Genomic DNA, 24,629 nt, shown 5'->3' with positions numbered 1-24,629 from the left:
ACGGTAATTATTCAATGTGATGACCCCCGACCGTAAAGGCGTTTTACATTGAAATTGACGCTAAATTGGTGTAGGGTTTCTTGTAATGGCCACTTCCTTTGGGTATTTTTAGTGGATGATATTTTACGCAGTCCTTTTATAAGCTTACACTTTACTGCGTTCTTATTCTACCCAGATGGCACTTGTTAAGAGCCATTTTACATTTTCGTGCGAATTTCTAAGATTTTGGAAGCATGAATTACTATCTTAAGCAACACCCAGAGATTATTTAATAACTGCGAAAGATAGGTCAATCCTTGGTGTTGACCATTAATGAAACGGATTTACTAAAACTCTTTTGCTTAATTCACAGTGCCCCATCTCCCACAACCATTTTACGGAAAAATTGCCGCAGACTCATTTTCAAAGTCCTGTATCTATTATTTATGCTCATATAATAAGCTTAAAAATATATAGTAATCATCGGACATATATTCTTGTAGTCCATTAATGAAATAGATTCTTGAATTTCATTACCATTATTGAGTAAAATCTAAAAATAATTTGGCAAATTTGAAGATTAACGTCACATTTTGATCGTGGTTTTTGGTTTAAAAACACAGCAATAACTGCAATAAAAGTATCCCAAAATAAAGAATATTCATTGTAGAATTGATTTCTACAGTTATTGTTTAAATATTAGTAACCACTTTGTCAAAATATTGATGTGAATATCAGTATAAATTACAATACGCAAGCCGACATCGATTAGTATGGCGCGAGCGCCCGTCAAGGTAGGACCTGTGTCATTTTTCCCGCCGTGACGTTTACGTGCGTTCGTGTCGTGAAGCGGTGATTTGTACGGCGACCAAATGCATTTGATACTATGCTGAGAGGCTGTTTCCAGTCGGCCGGCCGAGCAGAAATTGAAATGATGAATTTTAATTTCTTTGACGGATCTGGGTGTAACTATGTATAATATGTAGGTACCATGTATTTAATTTAATAAATAAATTATAAAAAAGTATATCCATTATGCTAGCACCCTTAACACAAGCATATTGGTTGCCTACTTTTGGACTAGATGGCGCTGTGAAATTGTCTAAAGATTTGTTTATTTATTTATCCGCTTTGAGTTTTGTTTCGTGAAGAAGACCCGAAAAAGAGGGTCCGTGGCCGAGTCCCCCAGTATTCGACGCACCCGTGGTTGAAGCCCCCGATTTAAATAAATTTAATATCATATTTTTTTCGGCTTTTGCACCAAGTACAGTCAACGAAAACCATGCATGTTTGACGCTATTTAAAATTATATATTTAATTTTTTGTTAAAAATACTTAAAACTTTTATTTGCAGATAGTTAAATGTAGAGAGAGTAGAGTTATTTTAAAGACTGATTGTTACAATTATTTTTATTAGGTAAAATGAATTACATGTTATTATAAGTAAATAAAACCTATGATAAAATATGATAGGTTAAAATAAAACCTAAATATAGTTTTAGGTATCACTATGGTAAAATAATATTAAACATTTATTTGTACGATCAGTATAAATATTTATTCGTTTATAAATATTTTTGTGACTGACTGTACATTTGATTAAAAATTGCTTCTATCTGACCGGGGGCGTCGACCACGGGTGCGTCGAACACAGGGGGACTCGGCCACGGACCCGAAAAAGAAGCGTTTTGTTTCGAGAGGGAAGCTTTGTTGTTAAATCTATACTAATAAAAGAGGAAAGATTTAATTGTTTGTTTGTTTGTTTGGAGGCAATAGGCTCCGAAAAAAAATTCTTTCACGATTTAGAATCCTAATTTTTTTCTATGTAGGCTATAAAATATTTTCAAAAACTTTAGTCCAAAATCTTTGATAAAATTCGACGTTTAGTAAATAAATTAGATGACATATTATTAATACTTTTTTTTTCAGTACGATTTTAGTACTTGTTTTTAAGAAATTCTACAATTTAACTAAACTTCTTAAGTGTTTATATACTCAACATCAAATAAACCGCACCTTCCGCAACGCGAACTTTAACGATTTTCTTCTGACACAATCATGGTGCCCCAACAATATTGGTGTTATTTGAAAGCCCAATAAATATCCTTAACCTTTAACTATGGACGTCGGGTCTCAGAGGCCCACCCCCCTTTTCAATTTCTCGGTTTCAATACCTTCCCGCCACGTGCTGCTCTCGACCATCTCAGTAGCTTCAGTTTTAACTATGTTAGGACCGAGGAGGCATAAAATCGCATCTTCCGGCACTTATTACGTGAGTAATAACCATCCAAAATTTTATCGGGGTCTGGGAGACCCGATGACTATGATTTCCATACAAACATACTTGTATGGATGTGACTTGTCAACTGTATTTTTTTATAGTATATCATTATAATATGTTGTAAATTGTTTTAGTTTAAGAATACATAATGGTAGAAAGTATCTGAGTACATCAGCTATATTATTAGCCCAACTATCTAAGTAACATTCCAGGAGTAAGGTTTTACTTGTAGACGATCCTTCTTTTGAGTTTAGATGTCTTAGAAGGTACCATTGCTGCAGATTCCGATTCTGAATGGTGTATATTTTGCCTATCAAAGCTCTCAAAGAAAGATGACACATGCCTGTAGAGATATTTTGTCTTTAGTGTTCTAGGCCACTGTTTATAATTTTTGTAAATTTAACCCTTGTCAAAATTTTTATTTTATGTCTTTCAGAAATTCTGTTTATGTTTTTATGTTACACGGTTATTAATAAGCAAGGAAAAAAATATCAGTTTGATTTATTATTAATCTACTGTAATTAAGGAGCCTTTATGTGATGCTAAGTCAATTAACACTGAAAAATGACTATGTTTTTTAAATTTGCCAAAAAATAATTAAATAATGATTAAAAATTGATTACATTTACTACTAGATCCTTTATTAATAGTTATTTGATATATATCAACTCTTTGATAAATTCAAATTGGTTCAGATATTAAATTATGAAGAATTTTAGATAGGGGTCTGTGAGACCCGACGTCCATGGGAGTGTGATTATTTTTTCACGACTATAGTTAAAGGTTAAAGAAAAACACATTTAATTTCTTAATAAATGATTAACATATACCATAAATGTGACTTGAAAAAATACCTCACTTTGGGCCCACCTATGGGATCAATTAGACCAATTTTTATGGTTATAAAACCAAATAATGATCTCACGTGTCCTCTTTAACAGATGGATAGCGATTAATCCCAACTTAACAGTTTTATAGCCATAAAATTTGGCTCTAGCGTAACTACCTATTTTTTGAAGAAGTGACTCTGGATCCTTCTAAAGACACATTTTTGGGGTAAAAACCTTTCCTTTAATGAAATGAAGGTTAGAACTAGGCTTTCAAATGGTACCAATATTGGTGGGAAGTGGGGAAGCATACGTTTGAAAATGCTTGTCGCGGGAGGTGCGATTTATTTATTTGATGTCGAGTGTATTTTATGCATAATTTATTAACTTCTAAAATATACATATATTATAATCCTTTTGATAGATGACGTGCTTCGTATTTTATTAAAATTATTACCTGAGTAGGTTAAAAAGGTGTGGAATGTTATTTTGGAGATAACTTGGTTCCATAGAAATATAGAGAGATGCTAAGTAATGCGCTGAGTTCGAAACTCAGTGTCGTATTAGAAATTCACACACACAAAGAAATCAAATTATGTGCTCATTATCCACTGCGGTATCAGTATTCAACGTTCGAATAATCTTTAGTACTATGCAAGCAATATAAACTGTTTACATAATGACGTCGCTACTGTCATCATTGCTTTCACAAGCAATATGTTCCAATTTGTCCCTTGTCACATTTCCCTTTAGTTTCTGTGATCTGTGCTTGTTTCTAAGTTGATATCAATGAAATATTCCTTAGTACTTTTGATTTAAATTATTTTTTTTATTTTGACACGTGTTTAAAAAATCAAGGTCAGATAACAATAAAATAACAAGTGAAAACGTAACATTGCATTGCAACTCGCAATTTTGCAATATTGATGAGGAGATTCCATTGGAAAGTCTGTATTCATTCCTAGGATTCCCCTAACACCATCAAATTCAAGAGAATTCAAGAGAGTGCAGTTTCCCATCTCATGCTTATGGACCACGGTTTAAAATAGTGTGGTTGCATAGAGCCTGCAACGGGCAACCGCGTGCGCAGCTGCTCATACTAATTTTCGATACAAAAGTAAGTGTTGGCGCCCTCACGAGTTTTAGCGGAGTTCTATATGGTAGCGGGAGTAGACTTAATGGAAATCTATGCTTCTCCGACGACCAGTTGTATGTGGAATACTCCAGAGTATGCGCACACAATAGCCTGGTGATTTTAGCACCTGAAGGAAAAACAAAAAAACATTGTTTACAAAGAAATCTGCGGCAGGTGTAGTGTTTTAATTTTGTTTTAGAAAGATCTCATAACTTTGTAAGTATTCAAATATTTAAACATAATAATTTGTAGATTTTATATCAAAAAATATAATCATTTAACAAAATTAATTTTCTTAGAATATTTTAATTCTATTAGAACCATTTTCCACTTCATCGCAGAAGAAGTCGCGGGCAAAAAGCTAGTATGAAATATGCAGTATTGCCCGCGGCTTCACCCGCTTGAAATTTAGTTTGTCACAGATCGTCATAAATTATAGCCTATACATTGTTATTCTGGTCGACGCCAGGGATGGATGAGCGTTGCTGTCGCTGGCGACAGGGTCTTCTGGTTCAGGGTTCATGGCGTCCTAGGTCTCAGTCAAAATGAAATCCACTCGTAGAAATTAATAAACTCAGTGTATTCACGAAAATGATTACACACAGCACTCTAGTGGGTATTTCTCCGGAGGCAAAATTTTCGATGTCTTTGGGTATAGTTCTGTAACCAACTAACAAAATGGCATGCAATATTTTTTTTAGTATAGCTTAGGTTGATCCCTATCTGGCGCAAATTACATTTTTGAAATAATTGCTGTCTTTTTACATAATAAAAATATTTGAAGTGTGATTCTCTGATTCATATGGTGTGTCCGTTAGCCATTTTCCGGAACAAAATGGTTGATGTAGCATTTTCCTTTTGATATATCAATATAAATTAAAATTATTTCGAAAGCCAATGAGTTGTCCTTCTACAAAAAAAATGTTTCATAATTTTAATTAACTTAGTGTGTTCGCAAAAAAATAAATAAGCAGTGTCCGGCGTAAAATACTGATTCATATGTCGTGAGCTGTCCTTGACCATAACTGGTCAGGTTTTAATTATAAGAGTCTGGTTTCTGGCGTGGAGGCAAGCCCATCTTGGAACGGATGAGCTAGAAGGCAGACGTGGAGCTGGTTGGCTTAGAACCCGGTGTGACGAAGGCAAATACTTGATTCATCTGTGCTTGGTTCAGGTGGCATGCTGATTACAATGCCTACTTTATAAAATTACATTATTGCATTAAAAATCTAATCTGTCTTTCTTATGATGCTTTTGGGTTATAGATTCATGTAGAAAAATGACAACGCTGTAGTCTGTATGTTTGACGAGTTTTGCTCGATTTTAGGCAAAAAACTGATTTATCTGTGCGTGATTCATATGGTCAATGCCCTATATGAATCATAAAATAAATTAGTTTTTGGTCTATCAAGCACCAAAAAAGGGTTTTTTAGCTAAGAATGACATCCCAGACTGCATCTCACTTAAGACCAGGTGCGATTGCGGTCTTGTTATGAATAAAAAAAAAACATTATCATTTTTATGCTAAGAATAAATTTATGTCTTTAAGCAGTAAATAAGTAGTATATCCGTTAAGCTAGCAACCATAATACAAGCATAATTTGTTGCTTATTTTGTGGCTAAATGGCGCTGTATGAAATTGCCCAACGATTTATTTATTTTTATAATTATTTCAGCTACACTTAAGGCGTCCATAGCACATAATAATATACTGCTGAGCATAGACCTCCAATGATTTCGAGATTAACTGATTGCCATTGCCACAACCTCTATAAGCTCATCTCACCTTCTTCACCTTGTAGGTGGACGTCTTAACAACAATAGCTTGGATAAGTGATACAGCTCGGTAGAGTCATCTAAAATACCTTAGTGCCATAAGATGAAAGTCTACATCCAGTGTGTGTTATCAGTGATGACAAATTGTACTGAAAAGCGGCCTCTCACTGTAGGCTTACGAACCACAAAGTTGCATAGTGTACTATGGAGTGGACTATGCTTGTTTTTTTTTCATGCAATCGAATCTGAAATAAGGAGATCCGTAAACGATCTAAAGTCGCATGGTGGCATAGTCCGATGTTTTAGCAAGCTGAAGTGATAATGGGCAAGACACATAGTATACAGAAATGATGGCCGATGGGATAGCACGTTTCTAGAGTGGAAGCCACGTGCCGGAAAGCTCAGTGTAGAACGTCCTCCCACAGGCAACAGTCCTCATGCAGGGCGCTACCCACCGGTCATTATGGAAATCATTGGGAGAGGCTTATGTTCAGTTGAAATGATTATGATGATGACAAAATATTATGGATGTATACTAAAGTTTCAAAAAAATGTTTTTTCACGAATTATTGTGGAATCGTTGCATTTTCTCGTAACAACAGATGATTGTTTTTGTTATAATATGATTATTTTCTTAATTTAGAGCCAATTGTACATAAAGATTATAAATTTTATTTCTATTTTTGATTAATATGTAACAAATTCTGATTCATATGGGTACAAAATATTTGAACGTCGATATCTTGAAAACTACTTTACAAAAACGAGTCCCTTATCCAAATATATGTTATTGGGTGTACCTATTTTCATATGAGTCTATGTTACAAACCTAAAATTGAATTTGAAATTTGTCCATATGAATCAGCCGAAGAATGCGATTTCGAAGAAGTGCCCTAGAGTCGTATCGGAACTGAGTGAACCAAAGGTCTTGCGATAGGAACGTCCGACCCGAGTGATAGTTGAACACAGACTGCCTAGTACTGCTGTACTGTACTGTAAAGTTTCATCAAAATCTGTTCAGTAGTTTTTGCGTGAAAGTGTAAGAAACACCCAGACATCCACACAAACTTTCGTATTTATAATATTAGTAAGACTAGTAAGAAGTAAGATAGTAAGATGAATTATTTTAGTTATTTGTTTACTTATAATAATATTTGTTTATTTATTTCTTAGCTCTGTCTGATAATGGATCTGGAGGAGATGCAATGGCCACCTCCGTAACAAAACAATAGAACCCTATGGAGTTTGGGCTTGTGTGATTCGCCTTGACGAATAGTTCGTATCCAGGGTCCGATGATGGAGCTGTAAGGGGGCAGATTTTTTTTTCACTATGTGACTGTCTTTATTTTGTACTTAATATATATTTTACATATTATACCTATTCGTGTTTCATTATGAATCGAAATATAAAAGACTTAATAAACTCTATTAAAAATTTAAATTAATTTATCAAGTTTGAATACCTCATTCTACCTTAAAATTAATAACTTAAATCAAGTCTTAATACGGTCACGGCTCAAGATTTTTTTGTCCATTTCAGCGTTCTTTTTACTCTTTTGACGTTGCGTTGACAGCTTTTACCTAAATTCGCGCGGAATATTTTTGTGAAATGGCTCTTAAGTCTAGTCTAGAAACAATTTTAGTTAAACGTCTCTATCGTCATGTTCAATTATACTATACTGATGCCTATATATTAGATGTACGAGTATATCGTACTGGCTCTATTAAGTCTTCATTTTCAGCCCAGAGTACAGATCTTACTGAACAACTTATTGTAACTTTATACTCGTATCCTAAAACATAATGTTACTAACATTTTACAAAACGCAATTTTATGGTAAAATTATAAATAAAATTGTATAATTTACAAAACACAATTTTATGGTAAAATTAACAATAAAATTTTATTATTTAGTATATTATGAACGCCACTTTACAATAGTGCCGATATTGTTGACAATATTAGTTGGTTCGTAGAAAAAGTTATAGCAAATGAATTTATAACAATTTGTTTATGAACTTATCAGTCGTTACGTTAAATTGCTAAGAATATAGGCGATTCTAAGTAATTTGTAGAGGAAAAATCTTCATAATTAACAACTTTTCTAAGAAAAGCCGACTATCCATAATAAAGTGAACTTGTTCTATTTAATATTTATTATTGTTTCTTTGTGATAACCTAAGATCAAGTAAATGTAAATATGTGATGTTTATTATAAATATTGTTGTGTGTTTATTATTACACTCTGTTGTATTGAAGTGAACGGTTGTTCTTTAAAATATGATTAAATTAATAGTGTTTTTATTCTCTTTCTGCGGTGTCTATGGATACTTCACTCTTCCTGGGAAATGTCCAACCAATGTGGCTGCGAAAGACGACTTCAGACTTGAAGATGTACGTATTAATTTAGTTGAACTGAGCTGAAATTATAAACTTATTATACCCTCAAAAACGGGACTATTCCCACCTCTCGTTTGCATCGCTGCAACTCCTGTGTAGCCAGGATCTACAGCTTGAGTGACAATAAAAACCCAACCAGTGAAGGTCAAGTTTGTCCCGGGGGAAAGTTAAACTGTTATTGTACCCGCAACGAAATTAATCAGAAAAACATAGGAGGAGTTCAAAGTTAAGGTTCGACTTCCCTCCATTTATTTATATCCTCAAGGTTACGGCATACGTATTAAATTTAACTATTGCGACAAGGTTCAATTTAGCTATTGCAATTGCTCAGTACACTTTCTTTTCTAAATTTTTAGCATCCAAATCCGTTGCGTAGTTTTAAAGATCTAAGCATACATAGGGACAGACAGACAGGAAAGCGACTTTGTTTTATAATAATACTAGCTTTCCGCCCGCGGCTTCGCCCGCGTGGAATTTTGTCTGTCACAGAAAAACTTTATCGCGCGCGTCCCTGTTTCAAAAACCGGGATAAAAACTATCCTATGTTCTTTCCCGGGACTCAAACTATCTCTATGCCAAATTTCATCAAAATCGGTTGCGAGGTTTAAGCGGGAAAGCGTAACAGACAGACAGACAGACAGACAGACAGACAGACAGACAGAGTTACTTTCGCATTTATAATATTAGTTGGGATGTAGTGATGTACAATTATTGTGATTTCCAGTTCTACGGAAAATGGTATCAAGCTTACTTCTACTCCAGCGATGGGCAGCGCAAGAACAACTGCTCCGTGATCGAACTGGGAATCGAACCATTCGAAAGCTACAAGAGTGGAGCGTCACCTATCCACCTGAACCAGTCGCGAGTGGATAGGGGTCTATTCCATAGATATAGTATCGCAACAGTTCGCCCACCAGCATCGGGAAGTGTGTCTGGGTCTTTAGAATTGGAGTATACATTTAAGAATGCTCCAAGGAGATGTGAGTATAGTTCATTATTTGTTTGTTGCTATAAGGGCCCTCGAAAACCTCCTATGTTCTTCTGATTAATTTCGTTGCGGGTCCAATGATAGTTTGACTTTCCCCGCCCGGGACAAACTTGACCTTCACTGGTTGGGTTTTTTTTGGCGGTCAAGCTGTAGATCCTGGCTACACAGGAGTTGCAGCAGTGGGAACGAGAGGTGGGAATTGTCTCGTATAAATAGGTAATTACTAGATCAGTAAACACTGGATCCTGTTTTTACTGGTCATACATGACAAAACCTAATTGCAAAAATCGGATCGGTTTTTGACAGAATAAATTGTAGTGATGATAATCAACAATTCAAGTGAAATAGTGCTACGATAAGTTATAATACTCCGACTCTGAATAACAATATTGCTTGTTTTATTATTTCAGTAATGACAAGGAACTATAAATTGGAAATTCTAGCTACAAACTACAATTTCTACGCGACTGCCTACACGTGCCAGTACAGTCCTTTGATCGATAAACATTACAGTGAGTATAATAATTCATGCAAGATAATCTTCTATAATATAAAAATGAATCGCAAAATGTGTTGGTAAGCGCATAACTCAACAACGCCTGGACCAATTTTACCAATTCTTTTTTAAAATGTTCGTTGAAGTCCAAGGATGGTTTTACGGCGAGAAAACCCTAAAAACAGCCCTTTTTTCACGCGGTTGAAGACGCGGGCGGAAAGCTAGTATGTAATACAATAATTTGGGTTAATCCTAATCTCCGAAGGGATTTTTTTTTTATTTTAGTTCTTGTTAATAAATATGGAGTGACATGACGTGACATAGCAGAGCTGTGAGTTTTAGAGAGAGTTTTTTACTGTCACGGCATCGGTAGTCCTGCCGGGCTAAGATGCGCGAATTGATATACTTTATCGACGTCAAAATGTATGGGCAAAATCGATAAAATGACGTGATAACTGCTTATTGCGGCGCATATCCTAGGCCTACTGCTGACATTTGACGTAACAAGAGCATCCTCACCACTCCACTATCGCAGATTCATACTCAATTATGCGCTGTACCTATAGTTTGGGTGTTAATTAAATTCAATGATAGAAGCCATGATAGCCGATCAGTGAAGGGGTCGGACTGTACGACTCGTGATCCGTGGAACGCGGGTTCGGTCCTCGCCGCCGCTCGACTATTGTGGTGAGCCCACTCGTGATACAAGCATATTTAGCTTAGTACGAGGGGCTAACGGGACTATTAGTAATTTGTGCAATAACATCTTTAAAAAATGATGGTGATTATCAAGTTATTTTTATTTTCAGTCTACGTTTGGATCCTATCACGGAAATCTTCTCTAAATGACGTCTCTAAGGAACTGGCCTTGAAGTCATTGAAAAACATCGGCATCAACGAAGAAAAGCTGGTAAAAGATGATCAGACCAAATGCAGCCCCAAGTACTACGAAGATACTCCGACTGAACCTACCACTTTTAGATATTCTGTTCCCATATAATTTTATGGCACAGTGAACTTTCATGAATAAAATTATTGGAACTATCTTTTGTTTTTTATCTCCATGTTTAGTTTAATGTTTTTATGGAACTCGGGTATAATAATTATACATGAGCGAGTATTCATGTGCAATGCAGATTTTAAGATTAAGTAATTGTGTAAATCAATAACATGAATAATGAAGTAAATAACAACAAATAAAGTTCCAGTCACAAAATACACAGGTATACTCACTCCGGAGACTGTCAGTTCAATCCTTCCTTGTAAAATTATACACTCTACTTTGCATACTATGCCTTTAAATACAAGTCAATACCTTGTCAACAAAAATTACAGTAAAATTATGTCAAAGGATTTCATGTTATAAGATAGCTCATGGAATAAATCTTATTGATTCACGCTTCACAGTCACAGTGTAATTTTCCCCCGGGACAAACTTGACCTTCACTGGTTGGGTTTTTATTGACGGTCAAGCTGTAGATCCTGGCTACACAAGAGTTGCAGTGGTAGAAACGAGAGGTGGGAATAGTCCCGTTTTTTATTCACGCTTCAGTCTTTCTGTCATATTCATCATCAAGCAAAACCAGCAACGATTATAAAAACTATAATTTATTGAACCTAATAATCGTCAGTATCTGTCAAATTGACAGCATGCACGTGCGCTGTCCACTGACTCGCGCACTGATAAGGGTCATGGTACACCTTCTCCAAGTATCCAGGGCTGGTGTACGGGATATCGTTGAGGGTAGTTCTAGCAGCTTCCATGATCGCAGCAGGCAGGCTGGCTTGTCGGGAGAGGATCCAGGCAAGAGCTGAAATAATATTCATCATCATCATCATCATGTCAGCCATAGGACGTCCACTGCTGAACACAGGCCTGCCCCAATGATTTCCATAATGGCCGGTTGGTAGCGGCCTGTTTCCAGCGCCTTCCTGCTACCTCGGTCCATCTTGCGAGTGGACGTCCTTCACTGCGCTCTCCGATACGTGGCCTCTGGCCTCCACTCCAGAACCTTGTTGCCTTATTGGCCGTCAGTTCTGCATACTATGTGGCCATTGCCACTTCAGCTTGCTAATCCGTCGGGATATTAATAAGAAATAATATTGGAAAAGTGAAATGAGACGGAGTCATGTTTCATAGGAATATTTGTCTACTAGGTATGTATGTTGTCTAGAGGAGACCTTCAGAAATTGAAAATGATCTAAAATTAATAAATTGTTCTTATAACAGTCTCATTACCTAGCCAAAACTAAGCAAAGCTCGTAGCATACTTAAGTAAGTAGCAACCGCAGCTGTATTTGTGTTTTTTTTGTTTTTATGTGACAGGAGGCAAACGAGCAGACGGATCATCTGATGGTAAGTGATTACCGTCATAGATAAGTGGAAAGTGTGTACGCGAATTACTATTAGAATATTCATAATACTTACTATACTTGATATTCATGAGCTTGTTCACTTGACACCCGTACAGGATGGCGTAGTTGGTGTAGTCGGTCGCTACCACTGATATGGGAATTCCCACTGGGTCTGTAACGTCAAAATAATAATTTATCAAGCTTATACTAAACAATTCTAATCCTGTCATCATTTCACACATTGACTATAGGTAGATAAAGCATAGCAAGGTCTCTCCTTTTCACGCGGAGTGAGTGAGTGCCTTTTGAACGCCTCCTAGAATCAAAAACCGTTTCAGTCTAACTAAAACAAAGACGAAATATGATGGACGACTTAAAGACTTTCATTAACTCAAATACTTGATCACCTTACACGATGAATGCTTCTCTAATGTTACATGTATTGTGTCAACATTTATAAAAAAATCTGAATGTGACAAGGCGAATGTAACATGGCGCGTATTGAGGAAGTCTTTCATGCCCAGTATTGGACTGTATGAGCTGATGATAAAGCACGTCGTTGTAAAAATTTTTGGTTTTTGTCCAGCAGAGGACGTCTTCTGGTTAAAATGGACGACACATTTACTGCTTATGTGATAGTTAAACTCACCAATATTATTCTTCTCAATCCTAAACACAGCCTGGTCTCCAGGGTTGTAAGTGCTGTTCACGTGAAGTACATACTGGATGTCATCTCTGACATACACGTGCTCAATCTCGATCCGTCTGCCGCAGACTTGGATGCGTTTGTACGCGCAGTGCCCGTCGTTCTCAAACCAGGCTGGGAACCGCTCGATTACGTACCATGTTCCTAGGAACTGGAAAATGATAGCCAAGTTACATAAAAATAAGAAATATGAGGAATGAAAGTCAACAGTATCCTAAGACACAGCCGCGGCCGGCGTCGTAATGTTGGAAATCGTAAATGAAGTAATTCTACAAAAGTAAAAAGTAATGGACGGAAATTAGTCTAAAAATGTAGAGACAGGTATAGTTCTTGCAACTCACGAAGGCGAGTGAGCTTTACGTGTGTGTGTATTTGCACATAAATGTCTGTCAAAACTTTTGGAAAACGAACAGTAGCGAGCCACCACACATGTGAAGCTCACTCGCCTTATTCCTAATCTATTACAGAAGGTTCTCGAATAGGGACTATATCACAACAGCAAACGTAGTATAGGATGCCCCGCTGCTCAGTGGACAACGAACATAAGAAGAAAGCTGGCAGTAGTTACATGAAAGAGCGAGAGATCGCAATTTGTGCCTAATGCTTATTGGGAGAGGGTTACTTTTACCAGTGAAAGATCATAGGTTGAAATGATGAGTAGACCAACAGCTAATGACCAAACCCACGACCAATCTGACGTTTGAAAAGTGTGAATGAGAAGAAAGATCTAGTAACATACCGTGCATTATCTGTAGAATTTCCTTATCGTATCGTAACTAAACTTATGTAGTTAAGTGGAACTGTTTTGGACATAAAACTTACCTTCTCCAAAGCGAAATACTCCACAGGTTTCACTTCTGGACACGTCCCAAACTGCAACACTTGTGCTTGTCCACATTTAAGCACAGTCAAAAGCACATAACAAAATAAAAACTTAAACATTCTGACGGGTTTACCAGATCTGATGCTGGGACGTTTGATTGTACTTATCTCAATCGTTATCACAGTATTGTCGATAACTGCAGGATATGTTTTGGGCTGTTTGGCTTGCATAGTTACAGATGAGACATAATGAAGATACATGTTTGTTTATTCTCGCAGTACTTAAAACTAAGGAACTAGCTACCTGCACAAAATATTACGTATCTCGTAGGACTTGGTGATGACTGAATTGTTTTTGGTCGTCCTTGAATCCTAAATGAAAATTGTTTCCTCATGAAAATTCGTACTGTTCAGTTCTGTACCCCCAGTGAAAACGGAGTTAAGTCGAAAATGGTGATTTTTGGGAAATCGCATTTGAAGTTAAAAAAAATCCTGCTTCGTCGCTATTAGAGATAACTTGGTGAAATATTTTTAGGTGAAAGGTAATGTTAGATATAATTAGGCAGTGTGCCAGTTTGGGAAATATAGCATGTAGTTTTTTCGTAATTAAATAAAAACCCAGTTATATCGCCATGCACGGCAACTTTACATTCGTGTAAAGTGATGTAATGGGACATAAATCATTTTACACCACACTGAATTGACCACCCGCTAACAAGTGTAAAGTGATACATTTTACGCCATTTCTGTTGATATTTTTTTGTTTCTTTAATTTTAGAAAAAGTTGTAAAACAAACATTAGTAATTACACTATGAGGAATCATTATTTCAGGTTATTGAGGGTAAATCGTCCAAAAATTTCTACTTATATCAATATACACCAATTTTGTGATGAGAAAAAAAATGTGTAAACTGATCTAACTAACATAATAGCGATCTAAGTATCCTAATAATTATGTGTAAAGTGATATAAGTGGCGATTGTAAAGGAATAAGGCTAGAATTTTAGAGTGGATTCTAATTATTTACTCCTTAAATGTTTATTCTGATCTGAAACTACTATTTTATTAATTATTACACCATACAGGGTGTAAAAAAACCTATCACGAAGACTGAAACTACGCCTTCTGTACACCCAACCAAGTAATATTACAAAATATTATTGGTGGGAAATATTTTTTATTTTTATGATTAAAAAAAATACAATATTCCGCAGCCCGCAATGTACAGCGCGCCACGCAACGCAATAATGACCGTGCCTATGTGTGTGTGAGTGTATTGGTTGGAGCGTACGCGCTTTACCGCCACTACCTACCGCGACCGCAGAAGTATTTTGTACACAAAATTACCAGATTATTCACTTCCTACATTTAAAAAACACATTCCTTTAGCATTTGTTTAGGTTTAGAACTAAGTACTTACCGACTAATCCCCTTCGACGTCGTCTGGAATCGGCCGCTCCAACCGGACAAGTTGTGGCTCGAACTGACGGCCTTCCACGTGCAAGCAAACGCGTGCCAGGTAAATCGTGTTTTGATGCGCGCTCCAGTATTCCTTCACGTACAGACCGGTATTTAAGTTCCTCAAATCCGACACAATACACGCCTAGACGAGGCGGACGGAGGCACAATCGGCTGATTGTCCAACAGACGTTGTACAGCCAGAACAATAATACGTGCATCAGTACGTTGGTGCGCTGTAGGATGTTCAGCCCGATACCTACAGCCTGCAGGGCTTCAGATGCGTTTCCACGTGCCCTCCCATAACAGTAAACCATGTTTACGTACTCACGAGCACTGTACGTATGGTTAGTCATCTTTCTAACACACATTCACTATTACCACACTCACTATCACACGTTCACACACTAACTATCCGCACGAGAAAACAATCAAAAGTCGCAAGCGCATTCGACGGCCGAAGAAACCGAACTGGCCGTGCGACCAGGGTTGCCAGATATCAGCTAACTCAATTCGCCTAATTTTTCCTACCGAGTAGCCTAAATCGCCTAATATTTTTTTTTCTTAAAGTAGCCTAATACGCCTAACATTTTGAGCTAAGTATACAAAAATTGCTTATACAAATACATATCAAATCGACACATTAATGAAAAACAGCTGTTTATCTCTTTCTAACTTACCCATGGTGACGTATGAAAAAAGAGATAGATAATGTTTGGTCAGTACTCATTCTGGCAACATTTTCATGTGACGTCACTAACTACCTGACTTGTGCCGAGTACATACAAGATTTAAGAAAACAACATGGCCGAAATATAGGCAATCAGCTGACAACTACACACACACACACACATACACACACACAAACCTGTCATCTGGACCCACAAGGTGGACCGACGACCTGATAAAGGTAGCAGGAAGGCGCTGGATGCAGCCATGCAGGTCGCTACCAACCGTGCGATGTGGAAGTCATTGGGAGAGGCCTATGTTCAGCAGTGGACGTCCTGTAGCTGAAATGATGATGATGATGATGATTGCCTATATTGCGGCCATGTTGTTTTCTTAAATCGTGTATTTATAATGCTTGTAAGTGTGTGCGTAATCTATGTACTGACTGCTACCTGAGCCCCGATTACGGTAATTTTTAACGTCAACAATCCAGACACGCTTCTCGATTCTGCGATACGATTGGTCGTTCAACAGCGTACGTCAGCTGTTTTGACCAATCGTATCGCAGAATCAGAAACGCGTCTGGATCGTAGACGTTATTAAAAGTTACCGTAATCGGGGCTCTGAGCACGTTTATTTTTACACCAAGTCCATGAGATATAGCCTCTAAATAAGGAAACTCCTTTATCAGAGGATATAGCATAGCATATACGCAATAGCTCTATCTCACTCTTACAAAGAGTGAGCGAATGAAAAGAACAGTGGATGTCTCAGATTAAGCGTTAGAGGTGGATGTGCATATTATTATTACGTATTTGTTTTTCCAAGGTATTCCTGAAGTAGCCTAAATAGCCCGATCTTATTTTCTAGGTAGCCTAAATGGCTACCGGTAGCCGTTTGCATTTTTTGGTCGCCATTTGACCCCCAGAGGTAGCCTAAATGGCGATAATTCGCCTAATCTGGCACCACTGCGTGCGACGAGCAACGCGAGGCGCGAGCGGCCCCTCGCAACAAAGGCACTGCCAAGCGCGGCGAGACTGACTGGCCAATAACAGTCAAGCAATACGTCTATCGAATGTGTTCGTCGTGAATCGGTAGCGCTTTGTTATTACTCTTCATTTTCAACTACAAATTTACGTAATTTTTAACTTAACAAAAATGTAATTTCATCACTTTAGTACAGGCAAGTCTATCAACGAATGAGATTAGCGGCGGCAAAAATACTTTGATTAATCTTTGTTAACTAAAGATCCGTCCTAGCATACTTAATAATAATTAATGCTTTAAGCAAGCTTCCAAAATACTCAAATTTGAATGAATTGTAGATGCGCAATCGTTATTAATAAAACAATAAGAATATCAATACATTTTGATAGTTATTCCGTGTAATAAAGTTACGTTCATTTAAAATAATCACGAACAAGACGATGAATCTTTTTATAATGAAGAATGGAAGTAATTGGTATGAAAGAAGTGCTAAAAGATATGAAATTTTGTTTAGTTTCTAAAATCAATCGAGTTTAAAAATAAAATCTTATGTTTTAATCTCCCATCAAAAGTGAAGGAGCAAGAGTTTGCCAGTGTGTTATTTCTAGGCGTTCAGATTGCAGTAATAAGTAAGTTAAGTTTTATTTTATTAATTACTATCGTAAAGACGTAAAATTTATTAAGTTAGAGAGCTAGAAATAATGAACCTGTGTGTAAGAGCATTTGTCATTTGTTTACAGTACTTTTTAATGATACAAGTTTATCACATCTGCTTATTGCCTGTGATTAACGATTAAAATTACGTTTATTTAGAATCGCGTGCATAACCATTATTTATTTCAAGTAAATTATGAAGAAAGGAAGTAATGAGTATGGAAGGAAGACTGAAAAAGAGACCTTTTTATTTAGTTGCTGAAATCAATTAAGTTTAAAGAACACACAATCATCACTCCTATCGAAAGTGAATGTCTTAATCAACGATAGGAGTAACATTGCCAGGTGTTTACTCTAGGCGTTTAGAGCGGTGTGGTGTAAGCAATAATTTGAGTTTTACTTCATGAATTTTATTACTATCGTAAAGACTTAAGTTATTGAAGTAGAGAGTTATTAATGTAAAGAATGACAGGCCTCATTCAAAAGATCATTATTCATCTGTTTACGGTACTTTTTAATGATACCTACTTACGCTTATCACACTTGCGTAGCTAATAAGACCTGTGATACTACATTGTGATAGAATAACGGTTATGCGTAAAAGCACGGTTTAGTTAACAACCTAGGTTCTGTAAGATTATTTAATTTGCGGAAAGAAACAAATTCGTGTAAAGGGTTTTTATTAATTAAAATGTAATTTATTATTTTTTAGAATAAAAACTAAACTGGTAAGGTGATATTAAGGTGTAAGTAACTAATTTAAGTACTCATTTCATTTTTACAAACTAGGTAGATTTGGATTAAGCTTAGTTCAGTTGGTCCAGTCGTAGTCGTTGAACTCACAGTAGAGTTGAATGACTCACGGGCGAGCGCGGGTTGCGGTTCGGGGCGTGGGGGCAGCGCCTGAGCGTGTGTGCGCGCGCTGCTGTCCATTTCTTATTGTAAAGAAAAAAGCCTTATTGTGACGAAAATACTCAAAATTTTAATAAGGTTTCTTAGAAAAAAAAATTTTAAACAACGAATTGAAATTGATAATGTAAAAATCTTGAAAAAAATATTCTGACTTTGACCCTCAATATCTCCTAAACCACAAGTTTCCCAGGTATGGTCACAAAGAAAAAAATGATCCCCATGATGTGGAGAATAAGTAGTCTTCGGCTTCGGGATAGGTTTTTTTACACCCGTTATACCATGAATGATATCGGCCTAAATCACATACATTATCTCCTATTTTAAAGTAAGTATTAGTTGAAGCAATTGGGTAATAAGGACCAGAAACAACAATGGTTTCACATCAACTAATTAGACAGGAGACAGAGAAAAGTTTGTTTTCTACAATTACCTTATTGGGAATCAAACTCTGGACCAGAGATGATGATGTCAAGCTATATTGATTGCTTTTTGGCTACAGAAGGATAATATAAAAGTAAAGTCATAAAATGCATTTGTTTTCAACAAAGAGGCTTTTAAAAAGCCCTTTAACACGTCCTAGTATCACTTGAACCCTACTTTTATTTTGGGACATAAATAGGTCAGTGCTGAGAAGAAGCAGCGCAAGATATTTAGCCACCCTTGTCAGCCTCTTCTTAAATCATAAATAACTTGAAAAAATCGAACTGCCTAAGACGGGAATCTTCTTAAATCAATAGAGACATGATTAACAAGACATGTTATACTTGCGAGCTAAGCAGATAAAGTCCAGCAACACATGCCATTTACATAATTATTTACTTTATACATAGTATCCATTCATAAGGACTTACGTAGTTAGTTTTGCAGGGCAATCGAATATTGCACTTAACCTTTTGATTAGACCATTGTGCGCTATTTGATCTTCCTATTCCAACCGCTCCAGATCCCCCCAGGTAGCAGCAGCCTATCTAGGTCTCTACAGGCCTTCTGCAGCGACCCTGGTGATTGGAGAATTTGAGCCTGTTGATCTGCTACGCTTCTGCACTCCTTGTGCACGTGCTGTGGTTTTTCTTCTGCCTCCATGCATCTTCTGCACATCAGGCTGTCTGTACAGCTATACTGTGTAGGTGTTTGTTTAACATACCTGTTATTACACTTAGGACCTTGCGGATGTTGTCCCTGTTAAGTCTTATGAGTCTTTAACTTTTTCGATATAATATCCACAACTGCATCTTTTGTTTGCCTACATCTTTCACAATCTTTCCATTCTGTGTGGTGTTATTTTTCTATTTTGGAGCGCAGCCAGGTCTTGATCTGTGCTTATGGTATCGGCATTATAATTGTTCCGGACCAAATACCGTCGTGTACGATCCCCTTCTGGCCAGTTCATCTGCTGCGTCGTTGCCCAAGGAGTTACTGTGTCCTTTGATCCACTTCAGGAGTGCAGGGTAACGCCATTTGCATCTGCAATGACTTAGGAGCGCGTCATGGCATTCCAATATAAGTATTAAAATGTAGTATATTAAGTTGCTTTGTATTGCTTGCACTATCTGAGATTATTTTTATATTCAGACCTCGGATGTCTATGGTTGCAACCGCCTGTGCTGCTCTGATTGCAATCTGCTTGGAAAATTGTATTGTGTTTATCAAGTGTTGTTGATATTCTTAGTATATTTAGGTAATTCGAGAAGACACCAGCTCCCGTACCTTTTTGGGTTTTGGAGCCGTCAGTGTAATATCCTAATCATTGATTCCAGAGCAATCTTGCGTTTCCGCTGTAAGCTGGATATTATATCTTCAGTCGAAGAGCGAACACAGGGAATTCTGCCGATAGGTGCCTCGGTGAGAGGTATTTCTTTTATTAGGGTTTTGTGCAGGATCGTGGAATGTCCTGTCTCCTTGTTTTGCTTCTATATGCCGTTCTTACCTTTAAGTCTTAGAGCGGCTGCTTGCGCTTCCTCCTGAATGATGAGGTCTAAAGATCTGAGATTCAGAAGGTACTCAAGTGATGTCGATGGAGTGGTTCTCATACAACTAGTGGCCGCTATGCTTACTAGGCGTTGCAGGCTTTGGAGTTTTGATCTTGCTGTTGATAGTTGTGTTCTGTGCCACCACACAAGTGATCTATAATATTTTGTGTAAGAGGGCCATATAACCGACGTGTAGAGCCAGTGTTATCTTTGGGTTGAGACCTCATCTACTACCAATGAGTCTCTTGCACTGATGGAATGCTATACAGGCCATTTTTATTTTGTTCTCGACATGACTCGCCCAGTTCAATTTATTGTCTAAGGTGATGAGTTTTGTTTATAAAGAGTTCTGGTAGTTGGAGCTCTTGTAAATTCTATAATGCACTTATTAAGTACTTTTATTGACAACGTTAGGCACTATGAATTCAATTACATGTTTTACTAATAGATGTTAACCATTATTTATTAAAACTATTAACTAAAGTTCTTTGATTTATAAACTACGCATTATGTTTTCCTTTAATCTGACAATTGGGCTAAGTTATATCATTTTACACCAAATAATTAACCAAATCATTAGTTGCGATTTTCAAATGTTTTTGATCTAAGTAACTGATAACATTTTACACATGTACGAAACTTTTGTGGTTAATGGTATTAGTCTAATTGAATCATTATACACAAAATAAATAATCATTTGTCTTTTACTTTTTGTGATATAAATTAAGTTACATTCTTTTTCACCAACCAACAATACATAGTTTTTTTTGTGTATATTAATATGAGTCATCTTATATTGTTAATCACAAATTCAATCTGAACAACTTCAATCGTGTAAAAAGTAGTAACACGAGTCGTACCTCTTGACACAATAAGAAATTGAAAGAAGCCTCCGGTACACTTTGTTAAAAGTAGACATGTATCAATATACACGAAAGAAAACTCAAAATTGGTTCACAAAGCCTTACTTGTATCATTTGGCACAAAATTATTTTCTTTTCTATACGTCGTAGAAACATACCGATTAGATACAAAAATAGCTAATTTTTCAGAGATTCACATTATGTTATAAAGTCAATTTTGATCTAAGTCGAGTTAGATCCCTTTTCACTGGGGGTACAGAGTTGTGATTTGAGTCATACCAGTATTAACACGTATTCAGCAATTTTGAAGATATTGGTGATTATTTTAAATGCCATATTGTCATAAAACTCAATAAAATTTAAAGAAACAATCAAAGTCGCGAAACGTGCGTAATAAAATGTACAGCAGTAAATTGAATTATCACGTACAAATGTATCAGCAATCAGCCTTGAGCAATAAAAGTTTACATCATTTATAGGGCTTGGCTTTCACGTTATGAGAAGACCAGACGATCACGTGATCAAAAAGTGATTTTCATGGTCACAATACAATAGCTTCCAAGAAAAACCTCGGACAGACAGACAGACGGACATAACAAAACTATACTATAGGCTTTGACCAACTACACTGTAGGTAACAATGCAATTAATGTACTTGTAAGCTATTTGTTTTCTGAATAAAACAAAATAAAATAAGGGTTCATTGTCAGGACTACGGAACCCTAAAAAAGAGGGGAAGAGTAAGATCCACCTGGACGACGAATGTCCATAGGTATTTTGGACTAAAAGAGGGTTTAGTTTCCCTAATGCTGTCCAACGGGGTTGGATTCCATGACGATGATAATTATAATGATTATGATGATATTTTATGAATTTTTCAAACTATTAATGATAATTTTAGAATGACCTAAAATTATAAAAACATTCCAATCGAAATGTCATCCTACTTCTTGTGGTGAGGAAGTTACTTGACTCGTTGTAATGGTTTGTATTTCTTTAGAATGAAAAAATATTTCCGATGATCAATGGTCTATTTGTATAAAATGTTTAGAATTAAAGTTAGAAGCTATTGTAATACTTTTTGTCAATGCACGGCTTGTTACCTTAATCACATTGTGAAATAAACGTTTTCGATATCGCAATAATATCAGAAAATGACGAATTTAGTACCGGCAGGCCTGGCTCACTCCGCGCGGTACATCCGATAATTACCTACAGCGAAGCGCCCCGCCGGCGGGTAATATATCAGTCGAGTGTCACGCGCGCGTCCGTCAGGACGCTGGCGTGCGTTGTAATACCTAATTCTATGATCGAAGTATTATTTAAAAATGGACATAAAGAGAAAGAAATATTATTGTGCGGCGTTCGGGTGTTTATATTCGAAAAGAAATCTACCGGATTTATCTTTTTTTTCGCTTCCCAAAGATGCTGAAAGGTATGTTGGCCATGTAGGTAATCAATAATTCTTAGGATAGTATAGGAACCTAACCTACCATGACTACTGCTCAGAATGCGTTCGTTCGTTTTAGCCAAAAATGACGTCCACTGCTGGACAAAGGCCTCTCCCAAGGTTTTCCATAATGAATGCGTACTTACCTACATACGTACCTCATTACAAATAAGTAGATTAATTATTTTTTTACTAGACACTACTAGACAGCAACCCTAACAGCGTAAGAAGAGTTCAGAGGCACGCGATAGAGAGAGACAAAACTTGTAGGTGAATAAAATTGTACGTAGTGCTGTGCGAGCTGAATTCCACTGTATCGCGTCGTAGCAAGACTCGCATTTATTTAAATCGTCTTGCGGAGTAATCCTTCTGTACCTGTACTATTACTTATTCTGTGGTACCGGATTCAGTGTTTTTTAGGGTTCCGTACCTCATAAGGAAAAAACGGAACCCTTATAGGATCACTTTGTTGTCCGTCCGTCCGTCTGTCAAGACCCTTTATCTCAAGAACGCGTGAACGTATCAAGCTGAAATTCACATGAAATACTCAGGTCTATTGTCCCTTTAAGCTGTGAAAATATCAAACTTCTAAGCCAAGCCAATCAAAAGATACAGCCGATTATGTCGATATTTTCAACAAATTTTCGACACTCGCAAAGGAATCAAAACCTACAGGATACTTCCCGTAAACTCAGAATCTTGAAATTTGGCATAAAGCATTGTCATATAATGCAAATATAGGAAAAATTGCGAAAATTTCATTTTTTTAGTTATATAATATAATAAAAATATTTTAATAAAATGAAACTTACTACCTTATTTCTCACGAACGAATAAAGGTATCAAATTGAAATTTATACCAAATACCTAGATCTATTGTCCCTTTAAGAAGTAAAAAAATCAAACTTCTAAGTTAACGCGATCAAAAGATACAGCAGTTTATACCGACACCTTAGACGAATTTCCGTCACACGCTAGGGAATCAAAACCTACAAGGTACTTCCTGTGAACTCAGAATCTTGAAATTCGGCACGAAGCAACGTTATATAGTACAGATAAAGGAAAAATTGCGAAAATGATAAATTTGAAGTTATATAAAATTTAAAATATTATTTTTGCTTACATGACATAAAATATTTTTTTAATAATTATAAACTTACTACCTACCCTTTTTCACATGAACGCGTAGAGATATTAAAGTTGAAATTCATATCAAACACTTCTTAAATCTAATTGCCTCTAAACTGTGAGAAATTCTAAATCAACGCAAAAATTCAAAACGCTGAGGTAGGTACCTACCTATAATGCAAATATAGGAAAAATAAATAAATAAAAAATAATCATACCGCATATTTTGAAATTCGCCACTACTCGCAACGGAATCAAGTAAGTAATTTTATTTAATACGTCATAAATTGTAAACCGCTACGTTTGTACGGCGGAACCCTCGGTGTGCGAGCCCGACTCGCACTTGGCCGGTTTTTTTTTCATTAATTAAAATTAGATAAAATTTTATCGAAGGTACTTAGATAATACAATGAAATTAGATTGGGATAGGTCAAGAAAAGAAAACCTTAGCCAAAAACCATAGAATTCGAAAGTAGATATAGAGGAATAATATTTGAACTGATTATAAAGGCAATACAGTCGAAAAATTACATTTGACTAGTAATTTTTTCTTGCAATCTATTTGAACGAAAGTCTCTGCAGTTATTTTTACTAATCCAAATACCAATAGAATAAATCAGATTACCACATAGGCTAGGTTATAATTTGGAGTTGAGTAAAAGTTAGGCAAATTTTGTCTAAATTCAGGCGAGCGAACCATTCGGCAGAAATTAGTGCCTAACTAAGAGTTGACCCCACTGTCTATAAAATTTCCAATACCACCAGGCCAGG

General features: G+C 36.4%; 2 protein-coding genes across 2 annotated transcripts; one reads left to right on the top strand and one right to left on the bottom strand.

Annotated features, from left to right (window-relative positions):
* Positions 1-8,223: 8,223 nt before the first annotated feature.
* On the top strand, positions 8,224-10,928 carry LOC135080501 (insecticyanin-A-like). Its single transcript, XM_063975134.1, has 4 exons — positions 8,224-8,393; positions 9,124-9,379; positions 9,798-9,899; positions 10,693-10,928. The coding sequence occupies exons 1-4, from the start codon at positions 8,280-8,282 to the stop codon at positions 10,881-10,883; spliced, it is 663 nt and encodes a 220-aa protein (XP_063831204.1). The 5' UTR covers positions 8,224-8,279; the 3' UTR covers positions 10,884-10,928.
* Positions 10,929-11,474: 546 nt separating this feature from the next.
* Positions 11,475-14,012, bottom strand: LOC135080500 (lopap-like). The gene is made up of 4 exons (XM_063975133.1): positions 13,767-14,012; positions 12,888-13,095; positions 12,312-12,410; positions 11,475-11,694 (listed from the first exon to the last, which is right to left on the bottom strand). The coding sequence occupies exons 1-4, from the start codon at positions 13,995-13,997 to the stop codon at positions 11,501-11,503; spliced, it is 732 nt and encodes a 243-aa protein (XP_063831203.1). The 5' UTR covers positions 13,998-14,012; the 3' UTR covers positions 11,475-11,500.
* Positions 14,013-24,629: the final 10,617 nt, after the last annotated feature.

Source organism: Ostrinia nubilalis, chromosome 18 (assembly GCF_963855985.1).
Source record: "Ostrinia nubilalis chromosome 18, ilOstNubi1.1, whole genome shotgun sequence".
NCBI classification, from domain to species: Eukaryota; Metazoa; Arthropoda; class Insecta; order Lepidoptera; family Crambidae; genus Ostrinia; species Ostrinia nubilalis.
Note: the sequence above shows the minus strand (reverse complement) of the source record. Positions and strands in the feature narration are given on the sequence as shown.

What these genes read in the sequence shown, in the direction of transcription:
- LOC135080501 (XM_063975134.1), top strand. Translation starts at nt 8,280, where the DNA reads ATGATTAAATTAATAGTGTTTTTATTCTCTTTCTGCGGTGTCTATGGA. An exon ending in TAAGAATGCTCCAAGGAGAT is followed by an intron (nt 9,380 to 9,797) that starts GTGAGTATAGTT and finishes TTATTATTTCAG; the next exon opens with TAATGACAAGGAACTATAAA. An exon ending in TTTGATCGATAAACATTACA is followed by an intron (nt 9,900 to 10,692) that starts GTGAGTATAATA and finishes TTTTATTTTCAG; the next exon opens with TCTACGTTTGGATCCTATCA.
- LOC135080500 (XM_063975133.1), bottom strand. Translation starts at nt 13,997, where the DNA reads ATGCAAGCCAAACAGCCCAAAACATATCCTGCAGTTATCGACAATACT. An exon ending in AGTATTTCGCTTTGGAGAAG is followed by an intron (nt 13,096 to 13,766) that starts GTAAGTTTTATG and finishes ATCATTTTCCAG; the next exon opens with TTCCTAGGAACATGGTACGT. An exon ending in GCTCATGAATATCAAGTATA is followed by an intron (nt 11,695 to 12,311) that starts GTAAGTATTATG and finishes ATATTATTTCAG; the next exon opens with CTCTTGCCTGGATCCTCTCC.